The 19,474-nt window shown below is 40.0% G+C and overlaps 1 protein-coding gene across 2 annotated transcripts; it reads right to left on the bottom strand.

The window, feature by feature from the left end:
- Positions 1 to 8,770: 8,770 nt before the first annotated feature.
- LOC131995747 (uncharacterized) lies at positions 8,771 to 18,974 on the bottom strand. Of its 2 annotated transcripts, XM_059364717.1 has the most exons (4): positions 18,618 to 18,974; positions 18,408 to 18,558; positions 9,146 to 9,222; positions 8,771 to 9,075 (listed from the first exon to the last, which is right to left on the bottom strand). In XM_059364717.1, exons 1-3 carry the CDS (start codon positions 18,783 to 18,785, stop codon positions 9,194 to 9,196), a joined length of 348 nt encoding a protein of 115 aa, XP_059220700.1. In that variant the 5' UTR covers positions 18,786 to 18,974; the 3' UTR covers positions 8,771 to 9,075; positions 9,146 to 9,193. The 2 variants fall into 2 exon arrangements, with proteins under 2 accessions (XP_059220700.1, XP_059220699.1); XM_059364716.1 differs by lacking the exons at positions 8,771 to 9,075; positions 9,146 to 9,222 and having other exon boundaries at positions 18,286 to 18,558; positions 18,618 to 18,973.
- Between the last annotated feature and the right edge of the window lie 500 nt (positions 18,975 to 19,474).

Genomic DNA, 19,474 nt, shown 5'->3' with positions numbered 1-19,474 from the left:
GTTTCTTCCCTCTCCTTTTCTCATGATGCCTCTTCTTCGCCTTTGACACTCCTGGTCGTACCATTTGTTCCTTGAGGGAGACTTTTGGTACCCTAGTACGGATGTTGAGGCTTTTTCTATGGAGTGGGCAATGGTTTTTCAATGAACTGCTAAACTATCCGGACAGAGAGTGCTTTCATCTTTCCGAAGTCCAGTTTCTTTGCAGTGTCCAAGCGTACGTTTTCGCCACGCTAAGACGGGTGCGAAACTTTGCTGCAACAGGATAATAATCCAAATCTATCGTACATCTAACACGCTGGTTGAATGCATTCCTTCTATCATAACATGATCTATTTGGTTTCCCATGTTTTGATCGGGTCTCAGATATGTGACCGCGTGAATCCTTTAATGTTGGAATCTGGTGCTGCTACCTACCACATTTTTTGCCGCGGCAAAGTCTGTTAGCCTCATTTCATTATCGGAAGTTTCTTCGTGTAGGTTAAATTTTCCTATTGCTGGACCATTAAAATCTCCCAGAACGATTTTTATATTATGGGCGGGACAGCGGTCTTATTCTCTTTCCAAGCGCTCATAGAAAATATGCTTGGTCTGTTCGTGATTGACTTCCTTTGGGGCAAGGGCGCTAATAAGGCAGATTTGGCTTAATGCTGGTTGTGGCTAGCCTCTCATACACCGGAGTAAACCTGGAAAAATTTTTTTTCAGTCCCAGACTAACAACACATCCACAGCCAAGTGCATGCCTCGTTTAATGGCAGCTGTAATATAGGGCGTAAACTTTCGGTGTTATTGTTGAGCACTTCCCGAGCCATCGCACTTTCTGTATGGCGATAAGGTCTGCCTTGTACATCTCCAATACATCCGCCAGTGCGTAAACTGCACCCTCTCTATATAAAGAGTTCGAACATTCCAGGTGCAGATAAGCAAATCATGGTCCTTAAAACGTTTCCGAGGGATCGTCAACATAAGGGGGTCCGTTTTTAATCTTCTTCGTTTCTTCCAAGTAATATCTCCAAGTTTTCTGGATGATGGGCTAGTATCCAACGGGTGGGGGTTAGGGATCTTTTTATAGTTCTACAGGTGAAATCGTGGCATATTTTAGCTCATTACCTTAAACGGGTTTTAAAGAGAGCTACCCAGATGACACCGAGGGGAGATTTGTGTCCACATTTGAGATGAAGGAAGGCCAAGATAAGCCTAGATTTGCAAAGTTAAAACCAATATATCCATAGAAAGCGTATAAATCTGCCGACTGTATCAAACCTTCCATAACATTTTCTGAGCACCGAACCTTCTACTGTCCCTTAATTTATTTTATTTTTGGTAGCCATTTAATTTTCTTCGAATTTTGTATATAGGACGGAAACCCACACCTTCCATTTTCCATTTTGATTGCAATTTCCGAAGTACGATATATTAGTTCAATCGATTAACGATTACACCTGCCATAACGATTTTGGTCTCTGATTTAGATAAAGCTCCCATATCTATTTATACAAGTTTTAACTGATCATCTAATCGAATTCGAGCGTGGTTCTGAGGCAATTGGTACACTACGGTAGTAGTGGTATAGGGTGTATTCATGTTTTCACGATAAAGGTGGGTATTAAGTACGTTCACTGTGGAAAGTCTCCACAAAACATTGTTTCACGTATTGTAGAAATCCTCAAAAAAAGCGATTGGCCAACTCCATCATATGTTCTACCAGCAAATTTAGCACAAAACGTGTGAATGAACGGAACGGTACTCCGCAAACAATGTAGTCTGCAATATGCCTACATTGAAAACTTGCTCTTACGGCGATCGACGATTGTTTAGAGTAGCAGTTGGGCAAGTGTGTTTTGTTATAATAGTTGGATGTCTTCATTTGGTATAAATATATGAAAGATAGTTTTTTTCTTGCTACGCTACAAAAGGAAAATACTCCAAACAATTTCAGCCTAAAAGACAAATCCTACCGATGAGTTTAGTTGGTGTCAAACGATCTATCGCGATCTAGGAAACCAGTCAGTGTATTGATTACTTCAAGAGCGAAAAAATTTAATCCAAAATGTGAGCAGCATTTATTTTGATAAATGGTAGGCAGTTTGCGTAGTGTTATCAAAAAAAATTAACACAAATAGTACAAAATTTTTTTTTTTTTAGCATGCTGGCTCAAATTGAGAAACTCTCGGAGCTCTTAATTAATGGCAACTTTTCACTCAGTGAAGAACTTTGTACCGTAAATTATGTTTTCACGGATTTTTTTCAATTCGTTTTCATATGAAGCTTCATGGCGAAATCTGAACTTTATACCCACCTTAAGTGTTTATTTTTTTGTACAGATTGCAATCTAAAATGGAAGATCCTCTAATCTCTCTCCAATTTATTAAGCAACAACTCTAAGTTCGCTTTTAATCTAAAGATGGCTATTGAGTTAACATTTCACAGTGAGATACCATATAAAAAATAGTGAAAAATATTTGTCAAAACATTTTCATTTGTTTCACTTCTTCACTGCGTGGAAATGTGACATTCATTGAAAGCGTACACGGAAAATTTTTCACTTTGAGCCAACATGATGAAAATATGAATTTTACTCAAATATTCGTTCATTGTTTTTTTTTTTTTTCAATAAATAACAATTGTTAGCAAATATAGGCCTAGTATTCTTTTTTTAAATAACTACATAAACAATCTTATTGGCCAAAATATATGTTGGTGGTGGAACATATGATGGAATTGCCAGATAATTGTTTGCTTGTAAATACAGCTTTTTGATGGCAAAATCAGAAATGAGTGTAGACTTCACTGAACTTCTTCAATTGGTGAAAAATTCCACTGATTCAATACCCACCTTAAGACGAAATATCCTCAAACTAATCTCTCAGAATGGCCTCTCCAATTTATTAAACAATCGCCATAAAATATCGAAGTTCACTTTAGGGATCCCAAAGTCGATCTTCAACTAATCGATTAGATAATTTCTTGCGTAAAAGCTTCTCGCTTTTGGAGTCGGTAATAACTTCGGTCGATTTATATCGAACTTTCCCAGAGATCGCACTTTGCGAGTTGTTCTAGATGGGTTTTCATCAGATGAGTATACATTGACTGCAGATGTGCCACAAGACTCTGTCCTTTCCCCTTCCCCTTTCTTATTTTGCCACAAGACTTTGTCCTTTCCCCTCCCCGTTTCTTATTTTCTATGACGATCTATTGGGTTAGACTTCGAATCCAGTGTACTCATTTGCCGATGACAGTAGTCTGTGTCATTCATATTCATTCGACCATAGGCCCAGTCTTCAGGAGGCCCAATTGTGGACAGGAGGAGCATTATGGATGAGACGCTCCCCCAGGTTTTGTTGGCCTTTCCGAGTGGGGTAGAATGAACAGAGTAGAATTTAACGCACAGAAGATGCAAGCTGTTTCTTGTCTCACAAGCGATTCACTGACCCACTTCAATCGTCGATATCTATCGACGGTATATATATTGAACAGTCAGATGCTCTTGATGTTTTGGGCATGAAGATACAATGTGATGTCCGTTGGTCAAAGCACGTATTCGAAGTGTCGAAAGAAGCATTCAAGGATTTGGGCTTTCTTAAGCGGTGCAAGAAATATTTCATCTCTTCTGATCTTCTCAATATCTATTCTACCTACATCAGGCCGAGGATGGAATATAACTCTCATATATGGGCAGGAGCTCCAAAATGATTTTTGGAGCTACTTGACCGGGTTCAACGGAGAGCAATGGTATTGATTGGGGACAGTAGGGTAACCAACTCTATTGATTCTCTTGAACATCGTCGGAATGTTGGTAGCGTTGTATTGCTCTGTCGTTATTTTCATGGCGCGTGTTCCAGGGATATTCGTCGTCTTATCCCTGACGTTAGGATGTTCACCAGGAATACAAGACTTGCCAGGAACTCACACCCGTTTGTAATTGATTGGGCAGTCGACCGAACCATGCATTATTGAGAAAAATTTTCGCCTGAACCATTCGTATTTGGAATCGACTTTCAGCTAATGTCTTTCCCACCGGCATTGACGTTCAGAAATTTAAGACTAATATCAATAAACACTACTCCCTCTTTCCCCCCTCCAACTCTTAACTTTCCTAATTGCCAACGAAATGCACTGCATATATAGGGGCCATCCCCTGCGTGTTGGTTATGTGAAAAAAAAAGTCGAAGTCGACTTTCAATGATTAAAAAGTCGAATAATCGATTTTGAAGTCAAATAGTCGAAAAGAAAGCTGCACAGAGACAAGTTTGGCTTTGCCAATGTTGCTGCTAGGTAAGAACTGTTTCCAATTTTACGATTCATTGCTCTTTGGTTTACTCTTGTTGCCATAAATAACTCGTCCCAAAGTTTGTGCATATCCAAGCCAAATTTCGGGATTACGTCATTGTAAGTGTACGATTCATCTTAATAGTTTTATGTTTATGAAAGCAAAATTTTGGCACAAATGTATTTTTTTTTATCCATTATTTTCGAGGATTTCCCCCGCGTAGACTGGACTCCAGATTTTAAATCCTCAGCTCCAAAAAGGGGTATTTAATATACGATTTGGAAAAAAATTTTATAATATACTAGGCGTCGTATGAACCACGAGATAAAACGTTTGCATTGGCTAGGTCATGTTATCAGAATGGATGAAGAAGCTCCAGCAAAGAAGTCTTTTGAAGACCAAAACTCCGATGGAGTGACCAAGTGAAAAGCGACATCTTGTAAATGGGTGTCCGAAATTGAAGAAGAAGCGCAGAAGATCGATGCGCTTGAGCATCTATTCTACGTTCGGCTAGAGGCATAAATTTTTTGTAATGGCCAATTAAAGTAAAGTACAGTTATTATCCCTGTCCATATTTTGATGTAGCTACCATAAAGATTGATCTACAGATTAAACATCTTAAGCATATAAAATGCGACTATATCGGATATGGTTCATATCGGTCCAACATTAGGTGTAGGTCTCATATTAACGTACCCCCAATTTTCGATATTTCTGCTCTGAAACCCAAATTGTTGGTCCTATTCGTCTAAAATTTTGTAAGCCACCTCGGCCTTGCGAAAGTATAATCCACGGGCGGATCGACCAATATTTTATAGTAACTCCTATATAAAGGTACATTTCACAAATAGAGATTTTTGCACCAAATATAGCGAAGTCTATATGGAATCTAGAAAAGATAGTCTCCGATATGGGGTAGGCGGTGTTTTTTCATGTTTAATGGTGACAACAACAACACAATTTGGAAAATTTTAGATTTTGGAAAAATAGTCTTTGATAATGCCGTATACATAAAATCGGAAAGAATAAAAATATTTTGGTGTTTCTTTTTGGGTTTTACAGAGGAAGACATAGAGAATAAAAGTTCGTTACTCATATTTGCAATAAAATGTGATGTTATACCTGGGTTTAAAAATTCAGAAAAACACTAGTTGAAAGTCGGTTAGGATATATACATAGATCATTATAAGCTTTAATTCATATACAAACAAAGAAAAAAATAGACGAGAAGATCGAAACTTTTGAAATTTAGTAAAAAAAATATTAGCCATATTGGCGTTAAGATGGCGGGGTGGTTTGATATAAAAATGTGCCAATTTAGCATTTAAAGATTTTTAACACCTTCCCTTTATGAAAATATGAAGAAGTTATCATATCTGGATGACAAAAGTTTACAAAAACTTGTAGGAAATAGAAATATCTTATTTAGAAAATTTTGCATATTTTTGACAAAAAGTCGTAATGTCTACTTTTTGCAAAATTCGACGGTTTGATAAAGTCGAAAGAAAAGAAAGAAAAGTCGAAAAGTCTAAAAGTGGACTTTTCGTCCCAATTTGGGATTCCTAGTTCACTTATGGAGGCCTCGTACTCTCCATTTGCAAAAAAAGTTCTCGTTTCTAGCATGGGACGTCTAACCTTTATTTAGTCTGTTCTCGAGAATAAAACACTGTGTAACTTATAACTTTGAACAAATGGCAAGCCGGCAATCAAGTCAGCAATGGTGTGGACATCATATCACCAGCGGCGGTACGATCAGAGAATGAAACAAATTGATCATTAAACAGAAGGCATGTAAATGTGAAATGTTGCAGGAAAACCCCAATGCCAAAAGGCGACGAAGCACAGCAAGGCCAACATCAAACTATTGGATGGTTGTCTGACTGACTGGTGGATCAAATGCTGAGCCCCATGTGTCAAGAGTTTGTTTTCGCTTCGCTCAATATTTTTGCCGAGGGGTTTTCAACGACAGAAAAAAAACATCTGGAAGCGTGCGAACCTTGTGATGATGCTGTTTAAGATCATTGGAAGAAATTTTGATAGAAAACATCGGGATTTTTTTCATAGTTTTTTAGAAAATTGAAATGAAAACAACGCCGGAAAGGAAAATTTAAGTCACATTCTCCCTCTGTGCCTTCTACTGACATACACACAGAGTCCGCCTCCTTCTGGTCTGGAATGAATGAGGCAAGAAGCACACACCATCGCACCATCGACCACAGCAGATACACTGGAGAAGAAATACAGAAATCAGTAGAAAGAAGAAGATTAATTTGTTTTCCTGACTTGTCTTTTGCCGCCGACCATTGACTGGTCATTGGGAGAGTTGTGTGTTATTTTCACATCATCAGTAAACAACCTGTTGTTGGGCTCATTATTAATATTCGTTGTTGGACTGAGGAAGAATGGATGGATGGATAGATCAGTCTGTCCGACAATGTTTTTCTTCCCTTTATTTAGCCGAAATTACTTTTGTTGTTATTGTGAGTGTTTAATCGTTTCGGCTGGGTTTCCTTGCAGATGGATGGATGTATGAACCACTTCACACCATCGCCAACTCGACCGTCAATTGCCTTTACCGCTGACACAATAGTTATTTATGATAGTTGTTGTCAAAATCCACAATAGATCATCGTCGTTTAATATTATTATAAAACAATGATGAAGTCGATGATGAAGATCAGCACCATCAAAGCAAACAGGCTTCAGTATTTTAGAGAATCTTGGTTATTTCTTTACCTACTCTGATAAAGAACTTTTGGTGATGACCTTTGCGATGGGGCCTGTATTTCATATTTGTTTGTTCGGTTTCCATTGGACAGTTGGATGGATGCAATTTGAACGGCGGCGCTTTAGTTTTGTTACAAGCGATTTGCTTCATTTTCAATTCTATGCGGATCTTTGGCGATCAAATTGTCATTATTCACCTGTTGTTGCAGCATATGAAACGCCACCGTAACGATTGGCTGTTGTTGTTGTAATTTTTTAATTCATATCGATAGATCTTAATGGTGTCTGGTTTTGACGCAAATCGAATGGGAGTGACTTTATGCATATTAGAGAATAGGCTTTTGAAAGCCACCCAGGAGCCGAAATGACCATAACAATATCTTAAATTTTGTTGTAATTTACACCCAGATCTGTGTTCGACTGACTGACTCTTTGGGAGATATATTCTGCTTGTATCGGAATGTCGTAAACACCTGTTGGATGGAGAGACATAAAGGTTATTTTAATTCCAAAAGCGTACCACATGAAAGCGAAAGATTTTCGTCATATTAGTCTATCTTCCTTTATGCTAAAGACTCAAGAGAGCTACATAGAAACATATCTAAGGGCACAGGTTCCTGCAACCCAAAAATATATATAATCTTTAAGACATTTTTGCGAGAAACAAAATACTTGTACTGTTTGTTGCAGGCCGCAGTAGGGCGAACGGCAACAGCATGAAGGCAGAAGAAGGGGAGTCATGCCGATAAGGGGGGTGGGTGGCCTAATACCAAAGAGTGGGGTTTCTATGATACCGCCTTTGGTCTCCACTACACACGCCACCACCTTGTTGCCTTGGTGGAACAGACGATGATTGGCACCTTTTGTTTTTTTTATATATTCATCCAATGGGATGGAAATTTTCTTCAGCGGTATGGGGTTTGTCGCGGTGGTGGCGTGTGAGGTTTTGCGGAAATGGCTTAGGTTGGCTGCACATGTCCAATGAATGGTTGACAGGGTTGGCCATAGTTAGTGTTCAACGTATGGTACGGCACATGCGTGTACTCAGGCGTAAGTCAGGGTTGGTACTAGGGTCATGGAAGCAGCGACATGTCGCTTCGGCATGTTACACGTTGTTCTGAATCAGGCCTTTAGAACCGAAATTTTCCAATGATAATCATCCGCATACCATTGGACGATACAACACGTATCGAAATCATGCGCTGACGAGTTCTTCTACACCGGGACAAATTACATTGCATTTGTATGTCATTTATATTCGCAGCGACATGTTTGCTCATGGAACCCAGGACTAATGATTTGATAGGTATTTTCCTACAACGCGTAGCGCATTTGGCGTTATTAATTTTCCATTACGTTTAATGGAAGTGGGTGTTTGACTTTAGATATGTATGGAATCCGTCAGATATGACAATCTGTCCGATAAGTCGTTGGTCCGTTTATTTAAATGGGGAGGCATCAGAGTTGATTCCGAATGGGCATTCACAATAGTTAATACCGGCCCTGTCTTTGAGAAGAGGGCCGCAAAGGAAATTTGTTTATTTCGGAGAAAGAATGAAAATGCGGCATAAAGAAAGTTAGAGGAAAATGGTCGATCTTGGAAAATTGGCATTTGGCGGGAGGAAAATGGGCCTATATAAGCTGGCCAGGGCGAGAGAGAGAAGATTAACCAAGGAGACGTAATAGTGCGAACTTAGTTCTGTGAATTTAAGAAAAAAGTCGGTGTATTTAATTGAAATATATCTGTGTTGTCAGTGTCAGTAAAGGCAAATAGAATATTGAACATCATTAACAACTTTATTTTGATCGTGTTTTGCTGTAAATACATTTAAATAAATTGATTCCTGTAGTGGCGATAAGCACTGGCCAACCTACGCATAAGGGGGCCAGTGCGAAATTTTTATTGGTGGAAAAGTTCTCCAGTGAGCCCCAATTTTCCGAGCTTACTGTGCCTGATTGCTGGCGGCTGCGAAATTTCTCAGCTTGAGAGGGTTGTGCTGTGTAAGCTTCGAGCTGAAGAGGCCTGACCCAGGTGCTGCAGCCGTGTGATTTTGTCTGCGATCATCCATATATAAACAGCCCTGAAACAAGAAATAAAAGGCAATCTGTAATCAATGTGTTAACGGAATCAAGGTAAAAGCTGTGTCTTACCAATTTATGTCTGTGTCCTATATCTGTGAAGTCCCCATAAGCGAGATTTTAATATTGTCTGGCAGCCGTCCAAAAACCTAAAAGAGAGGTAACAAAAAAAATAAAAAAATTCGATTAGTTTTCATCATAAAACAAACAAATAATTGATATCTAGTGTTAAATATGTATGGGAAATAGCGTAACGATAAAAAAAAAGAAGTGTGAAGAGAATAATACTTGGATTTGCGTATAATAAGGCTTAGGGTAGCCAGGAGGATTACCAAATTCCCGGTCTTTTGGTTGTAATTTGATTCTGCAGCAAACTAAGGGCAGAAAAGGTCTTTTAAGAGAGCTCTTTTAGGAGATAGGTCAAGTTGTTAATTCGCGCCAATTGGGCAGCGTCTTAGGCCAAGGGATAAAGGTTATCGTTTTTGTCTCGCCTTATAATGAGTGAGCCGAAAAGTTTCTAATTAACCAGTATTGTTCTTTATTTTTTTTGTGTTGTGTATTTAGTTATTGTAAGTGAAAGTTAAATAAAAAAAAAAAAAGGAATATTAAATTTAAAATCTTTAATTTTCAAACCCATAAAAATCTTAATAAATTTTGATATGTCTTAGTTTATAGTAGAAAAAGTTATGTGTTGGTAAATTTATAAATTCGGGGGGGCGGAGTAATGTGGTAAGTGTGTGATTTCGTAGGTGTGGTGTACGGGGTCCAACATAATCTAATGTGCCGGACTTTTTGGACCATGGTTGGGTGGGCTAGCGTGAGATCCTTCCACCAAGATCTCTGTGTTGATGTTTTCCCTTGTGTGTAATTATGAGTCAGTAAAGTTTGTGAATAAAACAGTGCCCCCTCATTTTCGATGTTTGTGTGCAGGGTTTGATTTGGCGGGTTGAGGCCCCTAGCCCTGATTGTCTCTCCACAGCTAACCGGCAGCCATTTCGAACGCCGACTAAGCGCACACATAACAGAGATGGCGCCCAAGCTAAAAGTAAGAATGTACCTGATGCGCATTGTAAAATGGCGATTATTCTGACGCCTTTGAACACTGTGATAGCGGGTTAAGGGAATCTGTGCAATGAGATCGACGCACATAGCAATAGAATACTAAATAGATAAGAAATAGACCAAAAGGAAATAGTTTAGAATCTTTAACAGTCTGTGATTTTGTATTGCATCCAACCTTGCCTAAGGCAAGTGATTTTGAAGTGCAATATTTTGTTTCAATAGGTTAAAGAGAATATTTTCTCCAATTTTCAACTACGGGACGTGCAATAGCTCGTTGATTAGATACTTGACAACGATTGTATTGTACGCGTCCAGTTTTTTTTTTTGATGTATAGTTTTAGAGTCAATAGATTATTTATCAATATAGACAAAAGATAACTTCAAGTTAGGGAAAGTGCAATAACCGTTTCGTGGGACTTACACGAAAGTCAGTTGTATTGCGAGTACCGTAAGCCAGGAGCTTTTGTTTTGTTTCCCGTAGGGAAAAATAAATGTCATGGACAGTGAAGTTATGTTTGTGTTGGTTTTATGTCATCGTTAGCTTGTTATACAAATGTCTAGGAAAACATCGATGCACCTCAATAGAGGGCGCTGTAATTTATAACCGAATTCAGAAAATTAAACCACATAAGAAATCCACACTGCTTCTGAAAATACAATGCCCCCATATTTTAATGTTTTGATTGTCAAATAAAATTAAAATTGCTGTATCTTTTATTAACAAATGGTAGTTTATGTCTTATGTATTAGTAATTTAATTCATGTTCGTGATTAATTAATATTTGTTCTGTAAAACATTTTTGTGAATATTTATTAACTTTTAAGTAATAACAAATATTGGGAAAAAATTAACTCGTCAGTCTACGAGTTTCATTATTGATCGGTAATTGGAGTCATGAGCTATAACACACGCTCTAAGAAGAAATATAAGAGAGTGAGAAACGAATCATTCGACTTTAATAGGTCCATTTATAACACAAGAACAAGAAAGCAAAGGCGATTAGCCTTCGAAGACGAAATGGCAGAAGACAATACTAATATGAATGGGTTTCAGTTCATCAACCTAGCCAATTCCATAATAAGAAGGGAACCAGATAACGCGAATGTGGCGGGCCCATCCACGAACAATAATGGAGCTCCATCCACAAGTAATAATGGAGGGTCTAATAATGACGCGGACGAAGGTTTTCCGCCAGGTGTTCGGGATTTGGTTCTAGATGAGACTGGGCGAATTCAGAGATCACTTGAGGAAAACGTCAAAGACGTGGTAAGAAATGAAATGGCAGATGTTCGCAAGATGATAGATTCTCTGACGAAAGGGCTGAACGAATTGTCCCAGGTTGTCCGCAAACAAGTATCGGCACCCTCGATACAGAATATACCCGTGTCCAATAACCAGACAACTCAGCAGGTTGGCATGGGAGTTCCAAATAATTCTAGGCGTTCTTCGTCGAATATCGATCCTTACCCGATTATACAGTTTGGGAACTCAAATCAAACATCCTCTTCAGACAATTGCCAAGCTTCGTATTCTATGATTAGAAATGAGCCACTCAGAATAAGAGTTGATAAATTGGGTCTCAATTTCAGCGGTGATCCCAGAGATCTTAGGGTGAATGATTTTATTTACAGATTGGAGCAGATGAGAACCCAGTATGACATACCATGGGCTGAAGTATTGAGAGATTTCTCATTTTTAGTTTCTGGGCAAGCCAGAGAATGGTATTGGCTCCATAGGCAGAATAACATGAATACCGATTGGGACGGTTTGAAACACGCGTTGCTTAGCCAATATCAAACACCCCAGTCGAAGTTCGACATATTAAGGGACTTGCTTGAGAGGAAACAGAGGCACAATGAGGCAGTAAATGTTTACTTTCACGAAATGGGACTATTGCGCTCGCGCTTAATGCAACCCATATACGAGTACGAGATGATTAAGATCTTGAAAAGTAACATCAGGGAGGATATCAAGCGTCATGTGTATCAAATGACGATATCCTCCGTGGAACAATTACGTATCGAATGCATTGAGGCCGAGCGAAATTTTCCACGACGAGAAAATAGACCCATGCCGGTGCCACAACGACCCTTAAGGCAGGTTAATGAGATTTGTGACCAGGGATTTGATCGGCCCGAAGGAGACACTCCCATTGAGTTAGAAGAGAATGTGTCGGCTCTTTGTTTCCCACAGCAGAAGACCCGTGTCACATGCTGGAACTGTCGGGAGGCAGGCCATTTATTCATGGATTGCCCAGCGGACTTTAGAAAATTATTTTGCTATAAGTGTGGAAAACCCGACACTGTGACTCCCAGATGCCCCGTTTGCCAACTGGGAAACCAGAGGAAGGGCGTGGGGAGTACAGGGGAACCACGTCCGCACGAGAACCCCAGAGAACAAAAGAATTAGATAATAAAGTCGTAGAGATTGTAAACAATAATGAAGATCGTAGAGTTAAGGATAGTATTAAGGTTAATTTACAAAATTTTACACCCGAAGAGAGGCATTATGTCCCACTGGAGCAGCGTACACAGAACTATGAGCGAGTAAGAGAAAGAATATTTAATTCTGAGACTCGAGCAGTACCCGAGAAGATTGCCAAATTACGGGAAAAGTCCAAAGAGTGGCGGCAACAAAGGAGATTCCTAATAGATTCAATAACTAAAGCTATGAAAGCCCCAAGTGATCCTAGAGTTTTCGCGGAAGTTTGTATTGAGGGAAAAATGGTTAAAGGTCTATTAGATACTGGTGCCACGGTTAGCATTTTGGGTAAAAACTGCAGGGAAATCGTCGAGGAACTAGATATTCCAATTATACCTCTCTCGAGCAGGGTTACCGCGGCTGGTGGAAAACACTACCGAGTTTTGGGGAAAATAAAAGTCTCAGTTAGATACCAAGAGAATACAAAAGAGATGCATTTGTGTCTATGCCCCGACTTGGAGCAAAATTTATACCTGGGTATTGATTTTTGGCGTCTGTTCCAATTAGCTCCCGATATAATGGGTATTTCGGAAATAAACATTGAGAAAATCACCGAAGAAATTACTAGCGCTGATGCGAAATATAAATTGAACCCTCATGAATTATCACCTGAACAATCCACCCGTTTAAATGAGGTTATAGAGGCGTTCAGTACGTACGAGAAGAATGGTTTAGGGTGCACAACGTTAGAAAAACACACCATCAAGTTGATTGAAGGCGCAGAGCCCGTCAAAGATCGCCACTACCCGATGTCTCCAGCAGTACAAGCGATAACTTACCAGGAGGTCGATAATATGCTTGCTCTAAACGTGATTGAAGAGAGCGAAAGCCCCTGGAGCAACCGAACCACCGTTGTACGAAAGCCCGGCAAAAACCGCTTTTGCCTTGATGCCCGAAAACTTAACAAGCTGACAGTAAAAGACGCGTACCCACTGCAAAATATAGATGGTATTTTAAGCCGTATTGACGCGACCCACTATATAAGCAGTGTGGACCTCAAATATGCCTTCTGGCAAATACAGCTCGATGAAGATAGCAAGCCATATACTGCCTTTACGGTCCCCGGTCGTCCATTGTACCAGTTCCGTGTGATGCCGTTTGGCTTGTGCAATGCCGCACAAAGATTATGCCGTCTGATGGACAAAGTCATTCCTCAGCGATTGAAAGGGAATGTCTTCGTGTACTTGGACGACTTGCTGATCATCTCAGGCAACTTCGACGAGCATCTGAGGCTCCTAAGAGAGGTAGCTGGATGTCTACAGAAAGCTGGGTTGACAATCGGCTTAAAAAAGTCACAGTTTTGTTTTCGGCAACTAAAATATTTGGGCTTCATAATAGGGGAAGGTGTTTTGCGAACCGATCCGGAGAAAATCGAGGCAATTCGAAAAATTAAAGTACCCAAAAGTGCCAGAGAGGTAAGAAGTTTCCTTGGTACAGCTGGCTGGTACCGAAGATTCATAAAGGACTTCGCAACCATCTCGGCCCCCCTAACAGATGTGCTAAAGAAATCTGTAAAGTTTACCATCAATGAGAAAGCCAAAGAGGCATTTGAAAATCTGAAAAAGGCTCTTACCTCTGCCCCGGTTTTGCGCCATGCCGATTTTGCAAACCAATTTTATATACAATGTGATGCTTCGGAGTATGGAATTGGTGCGGTACTGTTCCAATTGAACAGCCAAGGGGAGGAACACCCGATTGCGTTTTATTCGCAAAAACTCAATCAGTGCCAAAAGAACTACAGTGTCACCGAAAAAGAATGCCTGGCAGCAGTTATGGCAATAAAAAAATTCCGGCCCTATGTTGAACTTATGGAGTTTACCGTAATCACGGATCATGCGAGTTTGCAGTGGCTAATGAACCTAAAAGACCTTAGTGGCCGTTTAGCTCGTTGGTCATTGCAACTCCAAGGGTACAATTTCAATATTGAACACCGTAAAGGTAAGGACAACATAGTGGCCGATATGCTTTCTCGTTTGCCAACCGCTGACGAGATAGAAATGGACCAGGTATTCGATTTCGAGAGGCTAGAGTTCGAGAGTGATGAATACAAGGCACTGAGAGAAGAGATTGAGAGGCACAAGGAACAGCTACCAGATCTACGCATCATCGACAACATGATTTTAAAAAAGGGGCATAGCTCAAATGATGATTTTTGTCAAGAATTTCAATGGAAATTATGGGTACCTGAATCACTTACCCAAAGATTAATCGAAGAAGCACATGACAAAACTACTTCCGCGCATGGTGGCATAGCCAAAACTCTTTATCGATTAAAGGAGAAATATTATTGGCCCCAGATGGCAAAACAAGTTCGCCAGTACGTCTCGAACTGCACTGTATGTAAAGAAACTAAATCTGTGAACGAACACACACTGCCTACAATCGGAAATGAAGTCATAACCGAACGCCCGTTTCAAAAACTCTACATTGATTTCCTAGGTAAATACCCAAGATCTAAAAGCGGCAACGCTTTCATATTTATCGTTGTAGATCATTTTAGTAAATTTACCTTTTTGAAAGCGATGCGGGAGGCGACGGCTTCCAATGTAGTAAAGTTTCTGGTAGAAGATATTTTCCGAAAGTTTGGTGTACCGGAGACAGTACACAGCGACAATGGGGCGCAATTCATTTCAAAGGCATTCAAGGATATGATCGACACATATGGAATAAACCATATGCAAACCGCTCCATATGCTCCTCAATCTAACGCGTCTGAACGCGTAAATCAATCGGTCCTCGCTGCCATAAGAGCGTACCTGGAAAAAGATCATCGGGAGTGGGATCTCTATCTAACAGAGATCGAATGTGCCCTAAGAACATCGGTGCATAGTGCTACTGGAGTAACTCCATTCTTCGCTTTGTTCGGGTTTAATATGTACACCCATGGCTCCGATTATAAACTGGCCAAAAAGTTGCTCTCAATGACTGATCATGAGATATCACAAACGAATCGAAAGGACAAAATGGAAATTATTCGCGAAAAGATAAAGGCAAATATGCATCAAGCCTATGAACAAAGTGCAAAAAGATACAATGCAAGAGCGCGAGTAATCAGCTTTACACCTGGCCAGGAAGTATACAAGAGAAACAATGTCCTGAGTGATTTTGGAAAAAACTTTAATGCGAAATTCGCTCGAAAGTTTATAAAATGTCGCATTGTCAAACCCATAGGAAACAACATGTATTCTCTTGAAGACTTAAATGGGAAACCCATTGGGGTATGCCATGTAAAAGATTTGAAAAGATAGAGTTCACTAGTAAACGAAATTAATTTCCCCCTTAACAACAGGTATACTCTCACACAAGATCGTGTCTTTCTTCCTAAAAACGGGTTTCCTAAATTTTTTTTTGGTGTTTAAGATCATACCTTATATGATGCCGAAAGTTACTACTTCAATTAGGGGTTGATTTCGCACCAGTCCAACTGGACAGGGACAGATAAATGATATATAGGTAGCCACTACAACGACGTTGGATCTCTCTAGATTCGGTAAGACGTCGTGGGACACTTCATTTATAGGTCAACTATAGATCACCATCCCACCTCAATTGTGTTGCCATTAGGCAAAGGTATATAGAACTTTCATGTCTGAGTCGAATTGTATATATTTTTTACGATTTTTCTTATTGGCTGATGCTTGAGAACGCTGATATTGAATGGAACTGGGGAAAATTTCCCAGTTTGATTTAATTTTTTTTTGTTCATGCTATTTGATCTCATGGAACTCAATTATAGTTGCTCTGCCATGTCAACGGCGCATGCAACAGTTTTTTATGCCAATAACATTGTCGCAACAGGTTTCACGATATCATTTCAATAAAATTCTACCCCTTCAAACAACTTTTCCGATCCGATCAATTTTACCAATATTTATCAAGTTTACATATCATTTCTGGCTTGTGCCAGTCAAAAATTTCCCCGAGATTTTATTTTTGGCTTAACGTAACGCATGCCACGTTCGCCAAAATACGGTAGTTAATCTGGATAACACAAAACCTATCAGTCAGTTTTATAGGTAAGCCCGGTAATGGGAAAGTATTATTTTTTGAACAGTTGGAACTTTAGTATTTGGAATTCATGTGAACGAATGCTATACCTACATGCAAGTATTTACCACTCTGCTGTGATGCAACGTGGAGGAACATGATTTCTTTTATTTCCAACGATCCATCTAATATACATACTTTGTGGGGTGTCAGTATACCACCTTTGCCTTATTTCGTTAATACCGTTAATTGCACCAGATGCTGGCATTGTCGGACCGGGCAGACACACACACGATGTTACACACTTCTACGCAACTATAACTATGCGAGTTTTTTTTACCTGCAGCCTGACGTCCAATTGTTGAAGTATTTGTACGGGCATCCTGATGACTAGGAATCATGACCAACGGATAGGACCTGGTTGCACATATACAGTTTTTGTCGTGTTCGTGGATATAATTCACGAGAAGCTACCCGTCGTTATACATTATGACGAACTTCGCAGCCACATCAATCAGATGGTCTATCACGGCGATAGGAAGGCTAGCCGGTACGTTCAAGGAGATTATTACCTGTGTTTTTCTTGTAATATCCAACGTCGGCAATGACCTAATTAAATAGACGAATGCAATTTCTCTCAATTGATGTCGGCCATGGCGTTTTGGCAGCCCCGCAGCAAGAAAATGTGAAAATAAATAAGTAAACAACGACACCAAATAGATAAACCAACGGTGCAGATGATCAGTTTAAGTCACATTTGCTTCCCTCTTCAATGCTTCTTCAAATCAAGTAATTGTTTTTTTTTACACTAAAAGAGCTTGCCTACTAGATGTATATTTATATTTGTTGCCGTCCGTATAATGGAAATAGACACGTCTGGCGATGATCAATGGCCTGTGATTCCCTTTTTCTTCATTTATCACCCGCTAGTTTTTATTTCGTCTTTGTGTTAAAAATTTTCCACACTATCAACGATCTTCAAGATTATGCTGCGGTGTTGTTTTGGTTGCACATGCATAACCCGGGCTGGACGTGGATTTGTCTCCATTTGTTTTTTTTTACATCAGACACTGTTGATTTGTGGGGATTTTGACCATATTGAAGTCTGCAAACACCAACACATTTGTGACTGACAGACAAACAATTTGAACCAAAAAGGGAAAGAGACAAATAATTTCATTTTTAGTTTCACCGCGTATTTACTGATAAAACAGAGCAACTACAGAAAGTGGTGGCAAAAGATCCCATTTGTAGCGACTGGTATTAGCAATTGCCATTGAAAGTAGCTTCCGTAATGCAATTTGTTGTCAACTGGCAACGCGGTTGAACTAAGGGCGCTAGCCATAAATGTTCCATAAGATTTATATGGCAACAACAATATCAAACAAATTTCATATTATACCACCTTTGCTATTTTTTTATTCGATTATTGGTCTGTTTGGCCGAAGCAGTTCCACATACACACACTCGCACTTGCATGCGTTTATACATATCCTTTTTATGGCCAGCTGGGCATTTCATGACACTTCCTGCGCTTTAATATTATTATCCCCTAATGACGAGTCTTTAACATCACAAATACCCTACGAAAGCAGTGGATTCATTTGCATACTCCTGAATACATTCATGTCTGATTCGATTCGGAATGGTTTGGGATGGATAAGGAGAATAGACCACATGATATATTGCATGTTCGGGATATTATTATTTTGATATTTGCACGATTTACAAAGGGGTAAACACACATACACTTAGATGTACTACAGGACGTTTACATTACACCAAGGCCACATTGGCGGTTACCTGCGTCGTGGACAGCCATTCCTTTGAGGCAGCCGTGTGATGCGACAGGCTCGCATGGGCGATATGTGCCTGGATATATATGTACGGGGACATGATCAGGTGGACTACAAAGACACGGCGACGTCAAGGCATTTATACCTTTATTGCATACCTGTGAAGTAAGGAGAGACAATTACACTCTTATTCGTGATGAGGTATCAATATACTTACCTTTTTCCCTTCCTCCATATGCGGCGTAGAGCCCGGCATGAGACAAGTCAGGGTGTGGGAGTTCCCCACGTTGCTCGATGGATTGCCCTGCACGTCGATTTCGGCATCGATGCCTCGCCGGACTCGACGTTTTGTTGCAGGCCGCAGTAGGGCGAACGGCAACAGCATGAAGGCAGAAGAAGGGGAGTCATGCCGATAAGGGGGGTGGGTGGCCTAATACCAAAGAGTGGGGTTTCTATGATACCGCCTTTGGTCTCCACTACACACGCCACCACCTTGTTGCCTTGGTGGAACAGACGATGATTGGCACCTTTTGTTTTTTTTATATATTCATCCAATGGGATGGAAATTTTCTTCAGCGGTATGGGGTTTGTCGCGGTGGTGGCGTGTGAGGTTTTGCGGAAATGGCTTAGGTTGGCTGCACATGTCCAATGAATGGTTGACAGGGTTGGCCATAGTTAGTGTTCAACGTATGGTACGGCACATGCGTGTACTCAGGCGTAAGTCAGGGTTGGTACTAGGGTCATGGAAGCAGCGACATGTCGCTTCGGCATGTTACACGTTGTTCTGAATCAGGCCTTTAGAACCGAAATTTTCCAATGATAATCATCCGCATACCATTGGACGATACAACACGTATCGAAATCATGCGCTGACGAGTTCTTCTACACCGGGACAAATTACATTGCATTTGTATGTCATTTATATTCGCAGCGACATGTTTGCTCATGGAACCCAGGACTAATGATTTGATAGGTATTTTCCTACAACGCGTAGCGCATTTGGCGTTATTAATTTTCCATTACGTTTAATGGAAGTGGGTGTTTGACTTTAGATATGTATGGAATCCGTCAGAT

The sequence above is a fragment of the Stomoxys calcitrans genome, chromosome 3 (genome assembly GCF_963082655.1).
Source record: "Stomoxys calcitrans chromosome 3, idStoCalc2.1, whole genome shotgun sequence".
NCBI classification, from domain to species: Eukaryota; Metazoa; Arthropoda; class Insecta; order Diptera; family Muscidae; genus Stomoxys; species Stomoxys calcitrans.
The sequence above is the reverse complement of the archived record's forward strand: the minus strand, read 5'-3'. Positions and strand labels throughout refer to the sequence as shown.